At 45.3% G+C, this 20,543-nt stretch overlaps 1 protein-coding gene across 1 annotated transcript in view; it reads left to right on the top strand.

Annotated features, from left to right (window-relative positions):
• CFAP61 (cilia and flagella associated protein 61) overlaps window positions 1–20,543 on the top strand; it is a 335,591-nt gene that overhangs the window by 31,045 nt on the left and 284,003 nt on the right. Inside the window, exons 5-8 of the mRNA XM_088477572.1 lie at window positions 39–106; window positions 4,536–4,662; window positions 8,917–9,049; window positions 19,955–20,108. Coding sequence (XP_088333698.1) covers window positions 39–106; window positions 4,536–4,662; window positions 8,917–9,049; window positions 19,955–20,108 — 482 coding nt within the window. The remainder of the gene's footprint in view (window positions 1–38; window positions 107–4,535; window positions 4,663–8,916; window positions 9,050–19,954; window positions 20,109–20,543) is intronic.

The raw sequence follows: 20,543 nt of genomic DNA, 5'->3' as shown, positions 1-20,543 counted from the left end.
GTTCTTGGTTCCTAAAATCTCACTTTCTCTGTTTACAGGACGGTGTTTAATGCAGTTGTAGATTTGCACTTTATATGTCTGATCATCCCGCACAGTGTTGCTTTGTGTAAGTATGAAGAATTGTTTTACCATTTCTCCTCTGAATTATCACTCGCTATGTACAGTGGGCCCTTTCAGAGCCGGACGCTCTTTGAGAGCGCTCGCTCTGAATCAGGGCGTCCCTTTTTTTTTTTAAAGGTGACCACCCACAGCTTATGCGAGCGGCCAGGTGATGGTCGCGGTGGTCAAGACCATCGCGACCTTCGAGCTTGCGGCGAGACCCTTGTGGTAGGGTCTAGTGGCCGCAAGCCACCATGGATTTCCTGCTCTAATAGAGCAGGAAGTCCACCTACTGACATCACGAGTGATCACGAGTGATGTCAGTAGGGCCGCCCACACACGGCAGGCGTTCCTGCAGGAACGCCTCCGTTTGCCGAGCCACTCCCCTTGCCCACCTCCAAAACGGGGCAAGCTGTCAATCACCATCGACAGCTGCCCCGCTTTGGTGCGGATCTCGCACATGCGCACGCCGGAGCCGGTTCCGGCGTGCGCATGCGCAGTGGGGGACCATCGACCCGCGGGTCTGAATCAGGCCCAGTGTCAGTTACAGAAGAAGTTATGACATATTGTCTGATTAAATAGCACATTACAAATAATGAGGCTGATTCGGAGTCGGGCGCAAGTCGGCGGCAGATGCGGCCTCACTGTATGCTCGGAAATAAATGCAGATCTATGGTTGTACACAGCGTTGCACGCACCTATGTGACCGCAGTGCACCTATACATCAGCTTGTGAAAGTAGTCATCATTGCTATCAGCGCTCACTCTCACCTGCTCTGTCCTTGGAGCAAGAGAGTCGTCTTTAACCTGACAAATCTTTGTGTCTGCAGAACTCTGCATAGCCCGCAAATCTGCCTGCACACCCATGATATACCCTCAGAACGCCCAGTTACACCCACTCAGGCATAAGTGGAGACGCGACTGAGGTGCTTATGACCCTGAATCGCCCGTAGTCGCTCAAAGTTGCTTATGCTCAGCTGCAGAGTATGCGCAGTGCGATAAAGCACAAGATCCGTCTACATAACGCGCAGCTCTGAATCAGCCTCGTGTATCAGAGACAGCACTTGCTCCATAAATGTTTATTTTTGTATTGTTTTACTCCTCTTCTCCAAAGCCTTGGCCTGGGACATCCTATGTTAATAAGAGGTAGGAGACAGAGGGCCTGATTCAGAGACGGACGCTCTGAACGAGCGCTCGTTCTGAATCGGGGCGTTTTTTTTTTCTTTTTGTTCGGCCTCCTGGTCGCTCGCATAGCTGTGGGTGACCACCCACAGCTATTGCGAGCGACCATCGGGCTTGCGTCAAGATCCTTGTGGTAGGGTCTCGTGGCCGCAAGCCCCAGAGAGCTTCTGGCTCTAATAGAGCCGGAAGCTCTCCCACTGACATCACTTGTGATGTCAGTGGGGCCGCCCCCAAATGGCAGGCGTTCCTTCGGGAACGCCTCCGTTTGGCCAGCCACCCCCCCTGCCCGCCTACCAAACGGGGCGAGCTGTCAATCACCATCGACAGCTCGCCCCCTTTGGTGCGAGACCCGGAGCGACGGAGCACACGTCGCTAGCCGGGTCTCGCGCATGCGCACGACGGAGCCGGCTCCGTGGTGCGCATGCCCAGTGGGCAAACATCGACCTGGTTGCGAGCGCTCAGCGCTTGCGACCGGGTCTGAGTCAGGCCCAGAGTTTGCAGCACTCTAAAAATAAAGACTTTCCTGCTAATGTAATCTTAGGTAGTGTAAAGAAAAGGTCATTTTAACAATTTATTTTTTGCTGTGTAGATAATGAGTAGCTGGTAATAATGGTTATAGCTGGGCCCAGTCATCTCTAATAACACACAAATTAATTCTACTTATTTACTCTTTTGCCAGTCCACTGTTGTGCACCCCATCATACTCTGTCCCTGTCTCATCTGCACCCCCCTCATGACCTGTCCCTCTCTTCTCTGCACTCCCCTCATGACCTATCCTTGTCTTGTCTGCACACCCCTCATGACCTGTCCTTGTCTTGTCTGCACCCCATTCATGACCTGTCCCTCTCTTCTCTGCACTCCCCTCATGACCTGTCCTTGTCTTGTCTGCACCCCCCTCATGACCTGCCCTTGTCTTGTCTGCACCCCCCTCATGACCTGCCCTTGTCTTGTCTGCACCCCCCTCATGACCTGTCCTTGTCTGCACCCCCCTCATGACCTGTCCTTGTGTTGTCTGCACCCCATTCATGACCTGTCCCTCTCTTCTCTGCACTCCCCTCATGACCTGTCCTTGAATTGTCTGCACTGCCCTCATGACCTGTCCTTGTCTTGTCTGCACCTCCCCTCATGACCTGTCTCTCTCTTGTCTACACTCCCCTTATGACCTGTCCTTGTCTTGTCTTGTATGCACCCCCCTCATGACCTGTCCTTGTCTTGTCTGCACCCCCCTCATGATCTGTCTCTCTCTTGTCTGCACCCCATTGCCTGTCCCCCTTTTGTCTTTAGTGTGCTCCACCGTACTTGTCCATGTTTGTTTGCTTGGGAAGTATATGCAGGTAACAGCTGCTAACACTGCTAGGCTCATTGCTATTCCACTGGTTAGTTATATGCAAATAAAACTCACTAACAAAACCAACTTCTCTACATATTATAGAGATGCCTCTGCTCATAAAAGCTGACCATTAATGAGTGTTTAGGTAAAATTAGTTGTTGAGGACTCTGTCATCTGGAGTAATTAAGCATGTGGAATCTATTATTATTTATCCTGACTGTGAGGTGTATATCAGTACTAAGGGTAAAAAACATCATATATAGCCTACACTTTTCTGAACAAAATTCCACCCAGTAGTCCATAGCATTGCAGGCAGAGCCGGATTTAGACCTCATGGGGCCCTAACCAAGATACCAGTTTTGGGGCCCCCCTCCCGCAAACAATCCATAGCACTATATTTAATTTCTGATTCATCTCCCTGTACAGCACCCTCAAGAAAAGGTCCGCTGCAGCCTTGAAACGTCGGTTATGTATGTATGGGTTGGGTATGGGTTGGGTTCGGGATGCCGCCACTCAGAATCCAGACGCCGGCATCCTGACAAGGTGAAGATACCGATACCTGCCGGTAAGTATCCTAACCCTACCTCTGAACCTAACCCTCCCTCCCCCGCAGCCTAAACCTAACCCTCCCAGCCTAACCCTAACCTTTTCACCCCCAGCAGCCTAACCCTAACCCCTCTCAGCACAGACCCCCCTCCTCCCCTCACAGCACAGACCCGCTCTTTCACTGACCCCTCTCAGCACAGACCCCCCGCTCATAACACAGGCCCGCTCTTTTCTCAGATCACTGACCCCTCTCCCATCTCAGCACAGACCCCTCTCCCCTCATGCAATGCCCCCTGTACTAGTGCCCCTTATGCAGTGCCTCCTATAACAGTACCCATTATGCAATTCCGCCTGTAGCAGTGCCCATTATGCAATGCCTCCTGTAGCAGCGCCCCTTATGCAGGGCCCGCTGTAGCAGCGCCCCTTATGCAATGCTCCCTGTAGTAGGGCCCATTATGCAATGCCCCATTATGCAGGGCCCTCTGTATTATTGCCCAAATGCAGTACCCCTGTAGTTGTGCCCATATGCAGGGCCCTCTGTATTATTGCCCAAATGCAGTACCCCTGTAGTTGTGCCCATATGCAGTGCCCCCTGTAGTTGTTCCCATATGCAGTGCCCCCTGTAGTTGAACCCATATGCAGTGCCCCCTGTAGTTGTTCCCATATGCAGTGCCCTCTGTAGTTGTTCCCATATGCAGTGCCCTCTGTAGTTGTTCCCATATGCAGTGCCCTCTGTAGTGGTGCCCATATGCAGTACCCCCTGTAGTTGAGCCCATATGCATTGCCCCCTGTAGTTGTGCCCATATTCAGTGCCCCCTGTAGTGGTGCCCCATAAAGTAGTGCCCAACCAGTACTTACCTGACTCCACGCGGCCGTCGTCTGGGCTGACGCTCCCACTGCCGCGCTGACTGGATTTAACTTGATCCAGCAGGCGTGGCTGTGCAGGCTCCTCACGCCGCGGGTGCATCACTGGGAACGCTGGCCTCTGAAGCTATCGGCGGCTTCCTTATCCTACGATCACTTCAGAGGCCAGCGTTCACTGGCCCTGTCCTGAAACACCACCTCCTCCCCCCATCTGGTAGGAGCAGGGATTATTCAGTTATGAAAGGAGGGATGGATCTAAGCCTGTCAAGCCTTTAAAGGACAAACACTCTTAGTAAAACTTAAGTAAAGACGAGTCCGTAACGTTTACCCTGCAATACAACACGTCCAAGTCTTTTTTTCAAGCTTAGTTGTATATTATGTTTATAATAAAGTGTCTATCTAACCAGGTCCAAAGAAAGAACCTCGCTGGTTGGCTGAAATCGCCTGATTAAAAAATGCCTAACTTGTGTTTACGGAGAAGAAAATAATATATATATTTATTTTTATCTACTTAGCTCCAGCCTTAGCATCTGCTTTTGAACCTGTGAGGATTGTTCCTGGGGCGAGACCTGCTGAGGAGTATTCAATGTATATGTGTTACAGATACAAACACTGTTCCCAACTTTATATCCGGAAAGCCAGGTAACACCATTATTGTCCAAAATATGGGTTTAAAGGGATGGTTTGTGGTGTAGCTAGGGAAAGCGATCGGGTAAACTTCTCTGTAATACAGTGGACCTTGGTTTCAAAGGTGTTTGCAGAAAAAGGAGGAAGCCTAAAATTTGTATTTATAATTTTATTTTGGATTACAAGTTTTATAAGAAGCTTCTTGCATGCTCATTTTCTGTACAAAATTATCACTTTACTAATTATGGTTGCAGGCATGCAAATAGTCTTTTTTTTCTGGATCATGCTTGGTAATGGCTATACATGGATCATGCTTGGTAATGGTTATACATGGATCATGCTTGGTAATGGTTATACATGGATCATGCTTGGTAATGGTTATACGTGGATCATGCTTGGTAATGGTTATACATATAAATAGATCAGCTTGGTAATGGTTATACATGGATCATGCTTGGTAATGGTTATACATGGATCATGCTTGGTAATGGTTATAAATGGATCATGCTTGGTAATGGTTATAAATGGATCATGCTTGGTAATGGTTATACATGGATCATGCTTGGTAATGGTTATACATATAAATAGATCAGCTTGGTAATGGTTATACATGGATCATGCTTGGTAATGGTTATAAATGGATCATGCTTGGTAATGGTTATAAATGGATCATGCTTGGTAATGGTTATAAATGGATCATGCTTGGTAATGGTTATACATGGATCTTGCTTGGTAATGGTTATACGTGGATCTTGCTTGGTAATGGTTATACATGGATCATGCTTGGTAATAGTTATACATATAAATAGATCAGCTTTGCAATGGTTATACATGGATCATGCTTGGTAATAGTGGATCATGCTTGGTAATGGTTATACATGGATCATGCTTGGTAATGGTTATACGTGGATCATGCTTGGTAATGGTTATACATGGATCATGCTTGGTAATGGTTATACATATAAATAGATCAGTTTGGTAATGGTTATACATGGATCATGCTTGGTAATGGTTATAAATGGATCATGCTTGGTAATGGTTATACATGGATCATGCTTGGAAATGGTTATACATGGATCATGCTTGGAAATGGTTATACATGGATCATGCTTGGTAATGGTTATAAATGGATCATGCTTGGTAATGGTTATAAATGGATCATGCTTGGTAATGGTTATAAATGGATCATGCTTGGTAATGGTTATAAATGGATCATGCTTGGTAATGGTTATAAATGGATCATGCTTGGTAATGGTTATAAATGGATCATGCTTGGTAATGGTTATAAATGGATCATGCTTGGTAATGGTTATACATGGATCTTGCTTGGTAATGGTTATACGTGGATCTTGCTTGGTAATGGTTATACATGGATCATGCTTGGTAATAGTTATACATATAAATAGATCAGCTTTGCAATGGTTATACATGGATCATGCTTGGTAATAGTGGATCATGCTTGGTAATGGTTATACATGGATCATGCTTGGTAATGGTTATACGTGGATCATGCTTGGTAATGGTTATACATGGATCATGCTTGGTAATGGTTATACATATAAATAGATCAGCTTGGTAATGGTTATACATGGATCATGCTTGGTAATGGTTATACATGGATCATGCTTGGTAATGGTTATAAATGGATCATGCTTGGTAATGGTTATAAATGGATCATGCTTGGTAATGGTTATAAATGGATCATGCTTGGTAATGGTTATACATGGATCATGCTTGGAAATGGTTATACATGGATCATGCTTGGTAATGGTTATACATGGATCATGCTTGGTAATGGTTAGAAATGGATCATGCTTGGTAATGGTTATACATGGATCTTGCTTGGTAATGGTTATACATGGATCTTGCTTGGTAATGGTTATACATGGATCTTGCTTGGTAATGGTTATACATGGATCATGCTTGGTAATGGTTATACATGGATCATGCTTGGTAATGGTTATAAATGGATCATGCTTGGTAATGGTTATAAATGGATCATGCTTGGTAATGGTTATACATGGATCATGCTTGGTAATGGTTATACATGGATCATGCTTGGTAATGGTTATACATGGATCATGCTTGGAAATGGTTATACATGGATCATGCTTGGTAATGGTTATAAATGGATCATGCTTGGTAATGGTTATAAATGGATCATGCTTGGTAATGGTTATAAATGGATCATGCTTGGTAATGGTTATAAATGGATCATGCTTGGTAATGGTTATACATGGATCATGCTTGGAAATGGTTATACATGGATCATGCTTGGTAATGGTTATACATGGATCATGCTTGGTAATGGTTAGAAATGGATCATGCTTGGTAATGGTTATACATGGATCTTGCTTGGTAATGGTTATACATGGATCTTGCTTGGTAATGGTTATACATGGATCATGCTTGGTAATGGTTATACATGGATCATGCTTGGTAATGGTTATAAATGGATCATGCTTGGTAATGGTTATACATGGATCATGCTTGGTAATGGTTATAAATGGATCATGCTTGGTAATGGTTATACATGGATCATGCTTGGAAATGGTTATACATGGATCATGCTTGGTAATGGTTATACATGGATCATGCTTGGTAATGGTTAGAAATGGATCATGCTTGGTAATGGTTATACATGGATCTTGCTTGGTAATGGTTATACATGGATCTTGCTTGGTAATGGTTATACATGGATCATGCTTGGTAATGGTTATAAATGGATCATGCTTGGTAATGGTTATACATGGATCATGCTTGGTAATGGTTATACATGGATCTTGCTTGGTAATGGTTATACATGGATCTTGCTTGGTAATGGTTATACATGGATCATGCTTGGTAATGGATATATAACGGAACATGTCCTCTATTTAAACTGCAAAGGACATACATTGACAAATATTTCATTATGTGCAAATACGCCTATTTTCCGCGTGTGCACATAGATGGCTGCACACCCACATTCCACTGTCTCTGTATATCTTTGAGTGATTCCATAGACATAAATGCACATGATACAAAGTGTAAATATACACTTAAAACTACAGATTAATATAACTTTCATCCCCCCCCTCCATTCATTTCAGCTTTTAAATTTTTATACAATATTGCTTGTACAAATCTTTTTATTCTAATGTAATAGGAGTAAGGAAACATTGAGACATTACAATTGTTTGATATCTATATTGCAAGAGTAAATGTGTGCCAATAAATGCACCTTTCCATGTAAAATGTGCCTAGATATAAAAGGCATCTCATATTCAGTGTGTATATGGCTGCTGTGTGGTCGTAACTCGTAACTCACCCATGCAACATCAGGTTGTAGTGGCGTGGTTTCACCACTTGGGGGCCCTCTAGGTCTTACAATAATACATGAGTCCTTACCTGCATCACATTGAAGCAGACACGAGTACATTTCAGATAAAAAGTATATGAAATCTATTATGTGAAAGATGACACATTACCAAACTGCATAGAAATATAATAAAATGAATATAAACATTTTTCAGTTATGTAAAGACAAAATGATACAGTTGATAAAGTGATAGTATAAGTGTTAGAATACAAATAGTTATGTTTACTTTAATTACATCTTAATGGTGTCCCATGGTTTGCTTTATATATTTAAAATGAATCAATCATTTAAAATATTCTGAAAAATTTATAGAGGAATCAATTTTTTTGAATAACTAACTTTTGGGAGATACGACAAAATAGAACCTCCACGCTGTGTAATGATATGTTGTCATTTGGCACAGGAGTCTCTTTAAAGTAAGGATACATTTAAAGGTCTTAGGTCCCAAAAAATTAGTTATTAATTAAATACAGGGATATCCACTAAATAGAGGACAAATGTAATTTTTGAGAACTGTGTAAAAAAAAAATCTTAGAATAAAAATAGGATTTATGGATTAGTGGATATGTAATTTTGTTCTTTTTATTTTTAATTGTAATTGTCATTATTAGTGTGTGCTAATTATGTGATAATTAATCTTAATTATAATACAAAAATGAAAACACCTTATTTTAAAACTCTGTGCATGAGAACTCTGCTCACGTTTTGGAACTGATAAATGAGTTACGTATACTAACTTACTTAAGCCTCGCAGACTAAATATATTTACTGACTGGAGGGGCAGCCATGATGGTCTCTCTGAAATGATATACGTATAAATATTTTTTTTTAAAAATCCTAGATGCTGGTAATGTTCTGCTTCCATTACTTATCTATAACGGTGTAACTTTCCTTTTTTGATCTTTTAGGGTAGAAGATCATGATGACCTGTTTCCAATTTTTATTCGTCATAACGATACCCTGAAAGCCACTTATGGAGAATATTTTCTGGCAGAGCTAATCAAAGCTCAGGATGAGGACAACCACGCCATTGTGTGTGAGGTTAGCATGTTTTCTATAGAAAAGACATCGCCCATGGTATTTTGTTTGCAGTTAGTGGATGAGGCTTTTGTATACAAAGCTGTTCATGTAGAGTTGGATGGACATCCAGTTTTTTTAGGCAAAAAATTCCACTGGGTTTTATTGCTCTCAGTAAAACAACGTAGAATGCAAAATTTGACATAAGAGACCAAAGGAGGCTAAATAGGATAGTTAGGAGAAAATAGGTAAAATAAAGAAGACTGATGAGGAGACAAGAGTAAGGAGTGTGAATGGATAGAATGGTGACACATCCTTTAACATTATGGGGTCTATTTACTAAGCAGTGTTAGGAGAATGAAAAGTGATAAGGTGCCAGCCAATCAGCTCCCAACTGTAATTTTTCAAACACAGCCTGTGAGATGACAGTTGGGAGCTGATTGGCTGGCACCTTATCACTTTTCACTCTGTCTCCTAACACTGCTTAGTAAATAGACCTCTCAGTCTAATGAGCCCCACTCAATGTAATAATGACACACAAGTGGTCGGCTTCGCTTTGTGTCATCCATTCCCGTTTGTGCGCCGTCACATAAATAGTAGCTCTGATTCTGTATACATGTACTGTTATACTATTACTAGTGTTAGTGCTTTGTATTGTGTACAGTAAGCTAAATACAGGTAATAGTGAAAATACCAGGAACCCCCATAGACTATGGGCGTGATTGAGAGTTGTACACTATTGCATTCTCAACTGCGTTCACGCTAGCAATGTATTTGCGAAAATATGCTAATGCCCGCTAACAGACTGCCTGCCTGAAATAGTGTGTGACGGACTGAGCAAATGTTGCTACACCCACTTCCCCTGTCTGCGTTGTGATCCTCCAGGGGTTGAGAACACACCACCATCTACACAACATCGACTCCAGTAAGTCCTGGGCTGCACAGGTTCCGAGTCAACTGTTTCTCTGAAACTGGCCTCTGAGACTGTGATTCTGCGATTGGGAATGCAGCCATGATTGCAGATGGTCATTACACGCCCACAGACCAGCCTCTATTTGCAAACACTTTCCGGTTACCTCCCCCAACTCCCCCCAGTAACGCCCATGGATTGCAGTGGTATGCTTAGGATCTTACGATCACGTCGTCTCAAACTTTAATTTGCGCGTGCGCAGTGGAACTTTCCACGCCATGCTCAGTAGCAAATCAAAATCACTCAACAGTGTGTGAACATCAGCAAAGCGTACAAGTCCCTATGTGAGTTAAAAGACGCTGTATTCAGAGGCGGCCGTACGGTCTACGACCGCACGGCCACCTCGATGTTTGTCTCGTGCGCATGCGTGAGACCCGCTACGACCGACAGCGCTGGTCGTAGCGGGTCTCTTTCCAAAGGGGGTGAGCTGTCGATGTTGATTGACAGCTCGTCCCGTTTGGAAGGCGGGCCGGGGGGGTGGCAGCCCAAACGGAGGCGTTCCCATGGGAACGCCTGCCGTTTGGGGGAGGCCCCACTGACATCACTAGTGATGTCAGTGGAGAGCTTCCGGCTCTGACAGAGCCAGAAGCTCTCCGGGGCTTACGACAAGTGAGACCCTACCCTAGGGTCTCGTCGTAAGCCCCGATGGTCGCGATGGTCAATGACCATCATGACCATCACCCTGGCGGTCGTTAGAGCTGTGGGTGTTAACCCACAGCCTAACGACCGAAACAGAGGCGGCCGGTCAGGAAGCAAGCGGCCGCCCAGTTTCTAAGCGACCGCTTGCATCCTCCGACCGCCTCTGAATGAGGCCCTAAATACCAAGGGGTCAAGTCAATTACCCACGAAGGATGCAAGTTGTCCTTGCAATAGCGTTTCCACACCATTGCCGGCACAGTAACTGTCCATTGCGGCATGGACTGGTAAATTTTTTAACAATAAATCCGTAAGTGCGGCACATAGCTGCACTTACTCGCAGCCGCAAGTAATTTGCGGGTAATTGAATTGACCTCCAAGCATTTTAAATAAGTGGACTTCACCTGTAAGTGGTCAATTTAAAGGATAGCTCCAGTTTTTAGTTTATGTTTGATAAATAAAAGAAGAAATTATCACCTACACTTTCCAGTTCCTCTTATCTAGTAGGTCCCGTAACTTACTCCAGCTCTGTGGGGTTGTTTCAAACCACTGGTAAGATTGTTCAGGCTTCTCTTTAATTATTAATTAATTAATGACAACTAAATAAGGGACCTTATTGCTATTGCAATCAGTTTGGAAAAGAACATCCTGTTATTACTATTATCCGTTAGTTTTAGGTGGTTATATTTTAAGTTTTGGCATGTTAAGAGGATAGGAAATGTGCTAGATAATTATATTCATTGTTATAAATCATAACTCTGCATATTTTTAAGACTCCAATAATAGACATCCAAAAGAAATCTACACTAATAATGTAGTTTATGATATACTGCTGCTAGTTATTTGCTTGCTGTACTCGAGTTGTATTCCTACTTGTGACTTCCCAGCCATATGTGTATTGTATGTTGTTTTGGAGCTAATTATAACTGACAATGAGCCATTAGTGTAATAGCTTACTGCAAACAGCAACACAATAAATAATATATTCGTGTCACCCGCTTCCAGATCTGGAATAGGCATAAAAGGACAATTCAGGCCATAACAGTAGATCTTCACCAGAACTGTTGTAGGCTGGATAGACAAGCCTGTACAAGCCAAAGCTGATGCCAATTTCCCCTGCCGAGTATAAAGCTGGCAAACCCTCTCCTCACATATGGTAGATGGATTGGTTAATCAGCCTCTGCTGAGCATTTGCCCCAAGATTACAGAGCAGCCAGACAACTGCAACGCCTCAGCTATTGTTCACACTCTCAGCTAGGACACAAACAAGCGCTCCATCTGTAGGAGAGAGAGGGAGAAAGTCACTGTGTTTGTGTTGGATTTTTCTCTTGCTATGCTTATTTAACAGCTGGTCTATTTGGCTTGTTTTATGGTAAATCATTTTTAAATGTATAAATGCTGTAGTATTTCTGTATCCCCAAATATTGTTTAGTTAGTTCCCATTTTATTTAATTAATTCAATTGATGTAAGTGTAATTACACAACACTGATATTATAGATAGATAGATGATAAATAGATGGATAGATAGATATCCATTGCTGTTGATTTAACTGCCAGTGACACCACATGTCAAACACGCTCACATTTCACATGGAGTGGATAACGAGCACTTACACTTGTGGTCTTGGGAGAGGAGTCATGGAAGGCACTGCGTTGACTTCAGTACGTTCTAGAAAGTAAATGGCAGTGTTGAAAGCGACTTAATGCAAACGCTCCTGACCGCAAGTGCAAAAGCTAGTGGTAATGGGGTCATTGGAAATCAGTGGTTTCCATTCACATACAAGTTTACAAAAGCATATACTTGGACAGCAGTGTATTTGGCCTAATGCACATTGCGCAGCTGGTGGCACAGGATTTGAAGCAAGAAAAAAAGGTTGTTCATAAGTAATCATGACACTAGGCTTTATTGTGTATGGTTATGCTTGCTAAGTATACATATATAAAAGTATTCCCATCCCTCCTCCTAGTGCCTAAACCTAACCCTCCCCCCCCGCAGCCTAACCCTAACCCTCCCCCCTAGTACCTAATACTAACCCTCCCGTAACCTAACCATAACCCTCCCCCTAGTGCCTAACCCTAACCCTCCCCCTAGTACCTAATCCTAACCCTCCCCTCCTGTAACCTAACTATAACCCTTCCCCTAGTGCCTAACCCAGTGGTTCTCAAACTTTCTCTGTTCATGGCACCCTTATTGTCTACAAATTTTTTCGCGGCAACCCTAGACCAAAGGGTAGATTACCAATCCCAGTAGTAGGCCTGTGGGTTGAATTAATTAAACCAGGGCTCATTGCTCAGAGGAAGGGGAGATAATAGAGGTACCAGGTAGGCCTGGGCCCACACCAAAACTGCATGGTTGGTTCTCGTCACGCAGCTCTGCCCCTCTGACACAACTCTCTCACTCTCACATAGATCTCCCCCTCTCACATAGATCTCCCCCTCTCACATAGATCTCTCCTTCTCACACAGCTCTCCTCTTCTCACACAGCTCTCCTCTTCTCACACAGCTATCTCCCTCTCACACAGCTCGGGATGTAGTCTGGAAGCCGACGGTCTAAATGCCGACCGCCGGCTTCCAGACTACTTAATCCCGGCGAGGGTTGAATGACAGGCGTCTGCCCCGGGGAGGGGGGGGGGGTTGGGTGTGTTAGGTTTAGGGCTCCCGGGGGAGACTTAGGGTTAGGCACCCCCCGGGAGGTTAGGGTTAGGCTAGGGGGAGGGTTAGGCACCCCCGGGAGGAGGTTGGGGTTAGGCACCCCCCCGGGCCTTAGGTTTAGGCAGCGGGGAAGGGGGGGTCAGGGTTAGGCACAGGGGGGAGGTTAGGGTTAGGGCGTAGAATTAGATTGGTTTATACTTACCTTTAGGACGATCAGGATTTCCATGCGGGCAACGGTAATACATATCACACCCCATAGCTCTCCCCTTCTCACACAGCTCCCCCCTCTCACACAGCTCTCCCCCTCTCACATAGCTCTCTCACACAGCTCTCTCCCTCTCACACAGCTCTCTCCCTCTCACACAGCTCTCCCCCTCTCACACAGCTCTCTCCCTCTTATACAGCTCTCCCCATCTCACATAGCTCTCCCCCTATCACACAGTTCTCCCCCTATCACACAGTTCTCCCCCTTTCACACAGCTCTCTCCCTCTCACACAGCTCTCCCCCTCTCACCTAGCTCTCCCCTTCTCACCTAGCTCTCTCCCTCTCACACAGCTCTCCCCCTTTCACACAGCTCTCCCCATCTCACACAGCTCTCCCCCTTTCACACAGCTCGCTCCCTCTCACACAGCTTTCCCCCTCTCACAGAGGTCTGCCCCTCTCACATAGCTCCCCCCCCCACACAACTCCCCTACTCACACAGATATCCCCACACACAGATCCCCCGAGCACAGAATATCCCCTCCCCTCGCTGCACAGATCTCCTCCCTCACACCTCTCCCATCAAAAATATCTCCTTCCAACCTTGCGATTTTGTGCTCTTCACATCATGCTGCTGGATGCACGGCTCACAGAATGGCGGCATACTAATGAGTCAGTCTGACTCATAATGAAACTGCCTGCTGCGGTCACTGCCATTACTTCCACCCTTGACAGCCAGGGCCCAGGACTCGGTGGAGGTCTGGAGGAAGCAGCATACATGCAGAGGAGAATGGAGGGGGTGGGGCCACAGCTCACAGCCCTCTCTGTGTAAATGGCTGCACGCAGTAGTTATGGCTATAGCAGAGTATGGGCAGTCTAATAACTTGATTGTCCAAATAATTCCTTTTGGGACCAGAGTAGACCAGCAGGTCATGGCACCCCTGTAAGAGCGCTGCGGCACCCCAGGTTTCCGTGACGCACAGTTTGGGAAACACTGACCTTACCCTAACCCTCCACCTAGTACCTAATCCTAACCCTCCCCTCCTGTAATTTAACTATAGCTTCCCCCTACCCTCTCCTCCTGTAGCCTAACGATCACCCAAGTACCTAACTCTGCCATCCCGCTGCCATTCCATTGTACATGTCGACATTATGACTACATCCCCAAATTTCCCTATTATTATCCGTTTATTTATAAAGCACCAACATATTAAATAGCACTATATATTGAGATAATTATGGTACAAGTAAATAACATACAACATGAAACAGAATGTAAAGCTACATATACATGACCTGAAGGAGCTGACTAAGCTGATATAATCTGTGCTGCTGTTAACATTCTAGTGGTCTGAGCTGCAACAATTTCTTTAAGCCCATCCGCTGCTTCCTGGTGTGACTGAATTGGAGTATGGGCAACTGGACCATTCATAAGCCCTAGGCATGCCCTGGGGAGTGTATCCTCACCCACATCATGACATCAAGATTTGGGCCATGCCCTGGTCACTGTCTCTGAGATACAAAATACCTTCAAAGATTTAAAGTGACTTCTTGGCAACACCAAATAAATCTGTAGGGATCATTATTTCACCATTTTCTGTAAGGAAATTAAAACTTGCCCGAACATGCAATATGGGATAGATTGCATTGCATAAATATTAATGTATGCAAATAAGCATGGATATAAGTTTCTCATTTTTTAAATATCTCATGTGTAATTGTATATCAGTAAACTGAAAATAGATCCAATTCACAATTATGCTATAACTAGCGACCTGCCCTGGCTTTGCAAGGGAGCAATTTCATCTCGCCACAGCCCCCTGCATATCTTTCAACCTTCTCCATGTCACCACAGCCCACTGCATCTCATAACAAGTTACGCAATGTCACCACAGTCCCCTGCATCTCATAACAACCTACTCCATGTCACCACAGCCACATGCATCTCATAACAACCTACTCCATGTCACCACAGTCCCCTGCATCTCTTAACAACCTACTCATGTCACCACAGTCCCCTGCATCTCATAACAACCTACTCCATGTCACCACAGTCCCCTGCATCTCACCACAGCACCCTGCATCTCACACCTGCTTCTTACCACAGCCCCCTGCATCTCATAACAACCTACACCATGTCACCACAGTCCCCTGCATCTCATAACAACCTACACCATGTCATCACTGTCCCCTGCATCTCATAACAACCTACTCCATGTCACCACAGCCCCATGCATCTCATAACAACCTACTCCATGTCACCACAGTCCCCTGCATCTCATAACAACCTACTCCATGTCACCACAGTCCCCTGCATCTCATAACAACCTTCTCCATGTCACCACAGCCCACTGCATCTCATAACAACCTACACCATGTCACCACAGTCCCCTGCATCTCATAACAACCTTCTCCATGTCACCACAGCCCCAAGCATCTCATAACAACCTACTCCATGTCACCACAGCACCCTGCATCTCATAACAACCTACTCCATGTCACCACAGTCCCCTGCATCTCATAACAACCTACTCCATGTCACCACAGCCCTCTGCATCTCATAACAACCTTCTCCATGTCACCACAGCCCACTGCATCTCATAACAACCTACTCCATGTCACCACAGTCCCCTGCATCTCATAACCTACTCCATGTCACCACAGCCCCCTGCATCTCATAACAACCTACTCCATGTCACCACAGCCACATGCATCTCATAATAACCTACTCCATGTCACCACAGTCCCCCGCATCTCTTAACAACCTACTCCATGTCACCACAGTCCCCTGCATCTCATAACTACCTACTCCATGTCACCACAGCCCCATGCATCTCATAACAACCTACTCCATGTCACCACAGCCCCCTGCATCTCATAACAACCTACTCCATGTCACCACAGCCCCCTGCATCTCATAACAACCTACTCCATGTCACCACAGTCCCCTGCATCTCTTAACAACCTACTCCATGTCACCACAGTCCCCTGCATCTCTTAACAACCTACTCCCTGTCACCACAGTCCCCTGCATCTCATAACAACCTACGCAATGTCACCACAGTCCCCTGCATCTCATAACAACCTTCTCCATGTCACCACAGCCCACTGCATCTCATAACAAGTTACGCAATGTCACCACAGTCCCCTGCATCTCATAACAACCTACTCCATGTCACCACAGCCACATGCATCTCATAACAACCTACTCCATGTCACCACAGTCCCCTGCATCTCTTAACAACCTACTCATGTCACCACAGTCCCCTGCATCTCATAACAACCTACTCCATGTCACCACAGTCCCCTGCATCTCACCACAGCACCCTGCATCTCACACCTGCTTCTTACCACAGCCCCCTGCATCTCACAACAACCTACTCCATGTCACCACAGTCCCCTGCATCTCACCACAGCACCCTGCATCTCACACCTGCTTCTTACCACAGCCCCCTGCATCTCACAACAACCTACTCCATGTCACCACAGTCCCCTGCATCTCACCACAGCCCCCTGCATCTCACACCTGCTTCTTACCACAGCCCCCTGCATCTCACAACTGCCTCCTTCTTCTTACTCCTGCCCCCTGCATTTCACCCCAGCATCCTATATTTCTCCACAGCCCCTTGCACCTACAGGTCCCTGCTTCTCACTCCTGCTTCTTACTACAGCCCCCTGCATTTCACCACAGGCTACTGCTTCTCACGTCTACCACTGGTTCTTACCACAGCCCCCTGCATCACATCACAGGACTCTGAATCTCCCTCCTGCCCCCTGCATCCCACCAGTGTCACCACAACCCCCACTGCTGCTGCTCTGCAGCTGGCTGGGGCCCGGCCACTGAGATGTGCCGAGAAGGGCAGGAGGATCATGGATGAGAGATTTCTATTGCAGCTACCATAGGTATTATCAGCAGCATGTCCCCGGGCTGGGGCAACTGTGCATATTTACGCAGTCTCCATTAGCACCACTCCCCGGCTGCCGACCATGGCCATGAGCAATGTCCTCTTTGCACATTGTACCCTGTATTTACTGGTTTTCCTGTTGAGCTTCCCCGCTGTGATGCCCCTGTCTGAGAACAGCGCTGACTTCCATGGGAGGAATATCCTGTTCACCGAGGGCGTGGGCTGAACGGTTACATCATGCTAGAGAGGGAGCACTTCATGGTGGAGGAGTGATGGCCGGAGTCTGCAGGTTCGGTGTAGGGATGGACATCGGAATCCAATGGTTACTAACCATCAATGTTTTTGTTCTGATGGTTGTGTCTTTACCATTTGATGGTGGTGGTTTGATGTTTGCCACCATAAAATGGAAATCATCTGATGGTATTCTAATCGTTGTTTATTTTTAATTCCTGATAGCTATGCCTCCGCTGGCTCCTGTGTCTATATCAGGGCAACCTTATGGATTCTTTGGAGGCTGTCTCTCACTCTCTGTCTGCCTCAGACATGACCATGCTCATTCTCTGACTCCCTCCCCTCTCTAGCTGCTGCTAAGCCACAGGGCACATTGCTAGCTCTGATAGGCTCTCACTGTCTCAGAGAGCCAATCAGAGTGCAGCCCTTGCCCCTCAGTCACTTACACAGCACAACAGTTTTTTCTGTGACTCGCTTCAGTAATATTGTCACTGCTTGGCTCCCTCTTGTCATAGATGAATGCTTCATACACCTGAAGCTGCTTCCTATGGCCTAAAGCAGTGGTTCTCAAACTCTGGCCCTGATTCAGAGCCGGACGCTCTGACAGAGCGCTCGCTCTGAATCAGGGCCATCCTTCTTGAGTTTTAGAGCGGCCTCCTGGCCGCTCGTATAGCTGTGGATGACCACCCACAGCTATAGCGAGCGGTAAGGAAGATGGTCGCGATGGTCAAGACCATCGCGACCATCGGGCTTGCGATGAGACCCTTTTGGTAGGGTCTTGTTGCCGCAAGCCCTAGAGGGCTTTCGGCTCAAACAGAGCCGAAAGCACTCCCGCTGACATCACTTGTGATGTCAGTGGGGCCGGCCCCAGACGGTAGGTGTTCCCATGGGAACGCCTCCGTCTGGGCAGCCACGCCCCTGGCACGCCCACCAAAGGGGGCGTGCTGTCACTCAACATCGACAGCACGCCCCCTTTGGTACGAGACCTGGAGTGACGGATTGCCTGTCGCTATCCGGGTCTCGCGCATGTGCACGGCGGAGCCGGTTCCATCGTGCGCATGCGCACTGGGCCACCATCGACCCGCTTGCGAGCGCTCAGCGCTCGCGAGTGGGTCTGAATCCGGCCCTCTGTCCTCAGGACCCCACACAGTTAACGTTTTGCAGGTCACCCAGCAGGTGCACAGGTGTATTCATTACTCACTGACACATTTTAAAAAATCCACAGACGGAGCTAATTATTTCACCTATGATTTTGTGAGGAGACTTGGAAAACATGCACTGTTTGGAGTCCCGAGGACCAAGTTTGAGAACCTGTGGCCTAAAGCATTGATTTATGTTAAAAACACATTTTTTCCACAGGATTCTTGCTTTAGACTTACTGGGCTAAATGTAATAGGGTGAGAGTTTAGAAATTGTAAGAGTTTAGCAGTAAACTGGTCGAGTTTTATCTTTAAAATGGGAAAACATCTGGATGAGAGTTTAAATCGTGAGAGTTTTTTTAGTCTAAAACAAGGGAATTTGCATGTTCTCGGCCTCTATTACTTTGGACGAGTTTAAAAAGTGTGAGAGATTACTGCTAAACTCTCACATGTTCTAAACTGGGGCCTGTCCATTAGCAGATGTATTTCTGAGCGATGAAAGACAAAAGATATCCCTTGAAAATTCTGGTGGCTGCGCTGAACGATATCGGTCATGTACATGATCGATTTTGTAACAATATCGCGAACGATATCGCATGACATCATTCAGGGAGTGGATTTTTTTTAATGATTGTTTGAATATTCATTACAGAAGGAATTCGGAACTTCCTGGGAGTGGCTTTCTAAAAAATATCTTTCGTCGTTTACCGCATATAAACTGCACGACATTGCTAATATCGTACAGATATATACGATAATTGACCAACATGTTGGAGAGAAGATAGATGCGATTTATCGGCTGCGGGAGCGTGCATCTGTCATCGTTCAGGGCCTATCCATTAGCAGATATAATTAACGATTGAACGATATAGCCCCAACTCTATTACATTTGGCCCACTAAGTCAGTATAAAAAAGCAGATACTTCTAATCTCCTGACAACTATATACAAATTAGAATTTTACAAGGAGCTGTCACTTCTGACTTGTTTGCAAGTTGTTTATACATAATGTTCACACTAAGGGCTAAATGTAATAGAGTGGTAGCCGGCGTTGCTGCGGGAATACATGCGAGTATACCCGTATTTTTAAAACAGCAAGTATGTTAACAGCAAAACCAAGTTGGTATCTTCAAAATGCTGATATGTCAATAGGATGTATATGATACATGTTTCATCATTGCCTCTCCCTACAGGACCATGGCACTGCTGTGGGACTTATGAGTGTATGCTCTGAGGTCAATGCCCAACTGCTGCAAGATTCATTTGACCTGGGTCCTTTCCATGGCCTGTGTAAACAACATCCTGATGATGTTCTTCTAGCAAACAAGGACCCAGCCTCTGAGAAAGGTATAACCACAATTGCTTATTATACAGCATTACGCAAGCTTCATGTATAACAGTACAAATCTTTATTTCTAATTCATTTGCATAAATGCAGTGTATTATAGACTGTGTCTAATTAATGTGCAACTAAATAATTACTTATTGTAAAACAATTTAATGGTTATCAGTTTACTGTATTTGCTAGGGATAAATGATTATTGTTAATTAGCTTTAGTTCCGCAGTCCAACTTGTTATGTTGATTTCAGTCTAAGTGGACAGTATTGTGTTGTATATACTAAAAGCAAAGTATATATTTTTTTAATGGAAATGTTCCATTTAATGTGCTACTATTCTGTGTCTAGTATTTCATCTAGTAACATACTTTTATATTTCATAAACCATACATAAGCTAAATATCCATCCAAGTGTTATTTTGCATTGTGGGCTATTCCTCATTA

The sequence above is a fragment of the Taudactylus pleione genome, unplaced genomic scaffold (genome assembly GCF_031769625.1).
Source record: "Taudactylus pleione unplaced genomic scaffold, aTauple2 ptg000201l, whole genome shotgun sequence".
Classification (NCBI taxonomy): domain Eukaryota; kingdom Metazoa; phylum Chordata; class Amphibia; order Anura; family Myobatrachidae; genus Taudactylus; species Taudactylus pleione.
The sequence above is the reverse complement of the archived record's forward strand: the minus strand, read 5'-3'. Positions and strand labels throughout refer to the sequence as shown.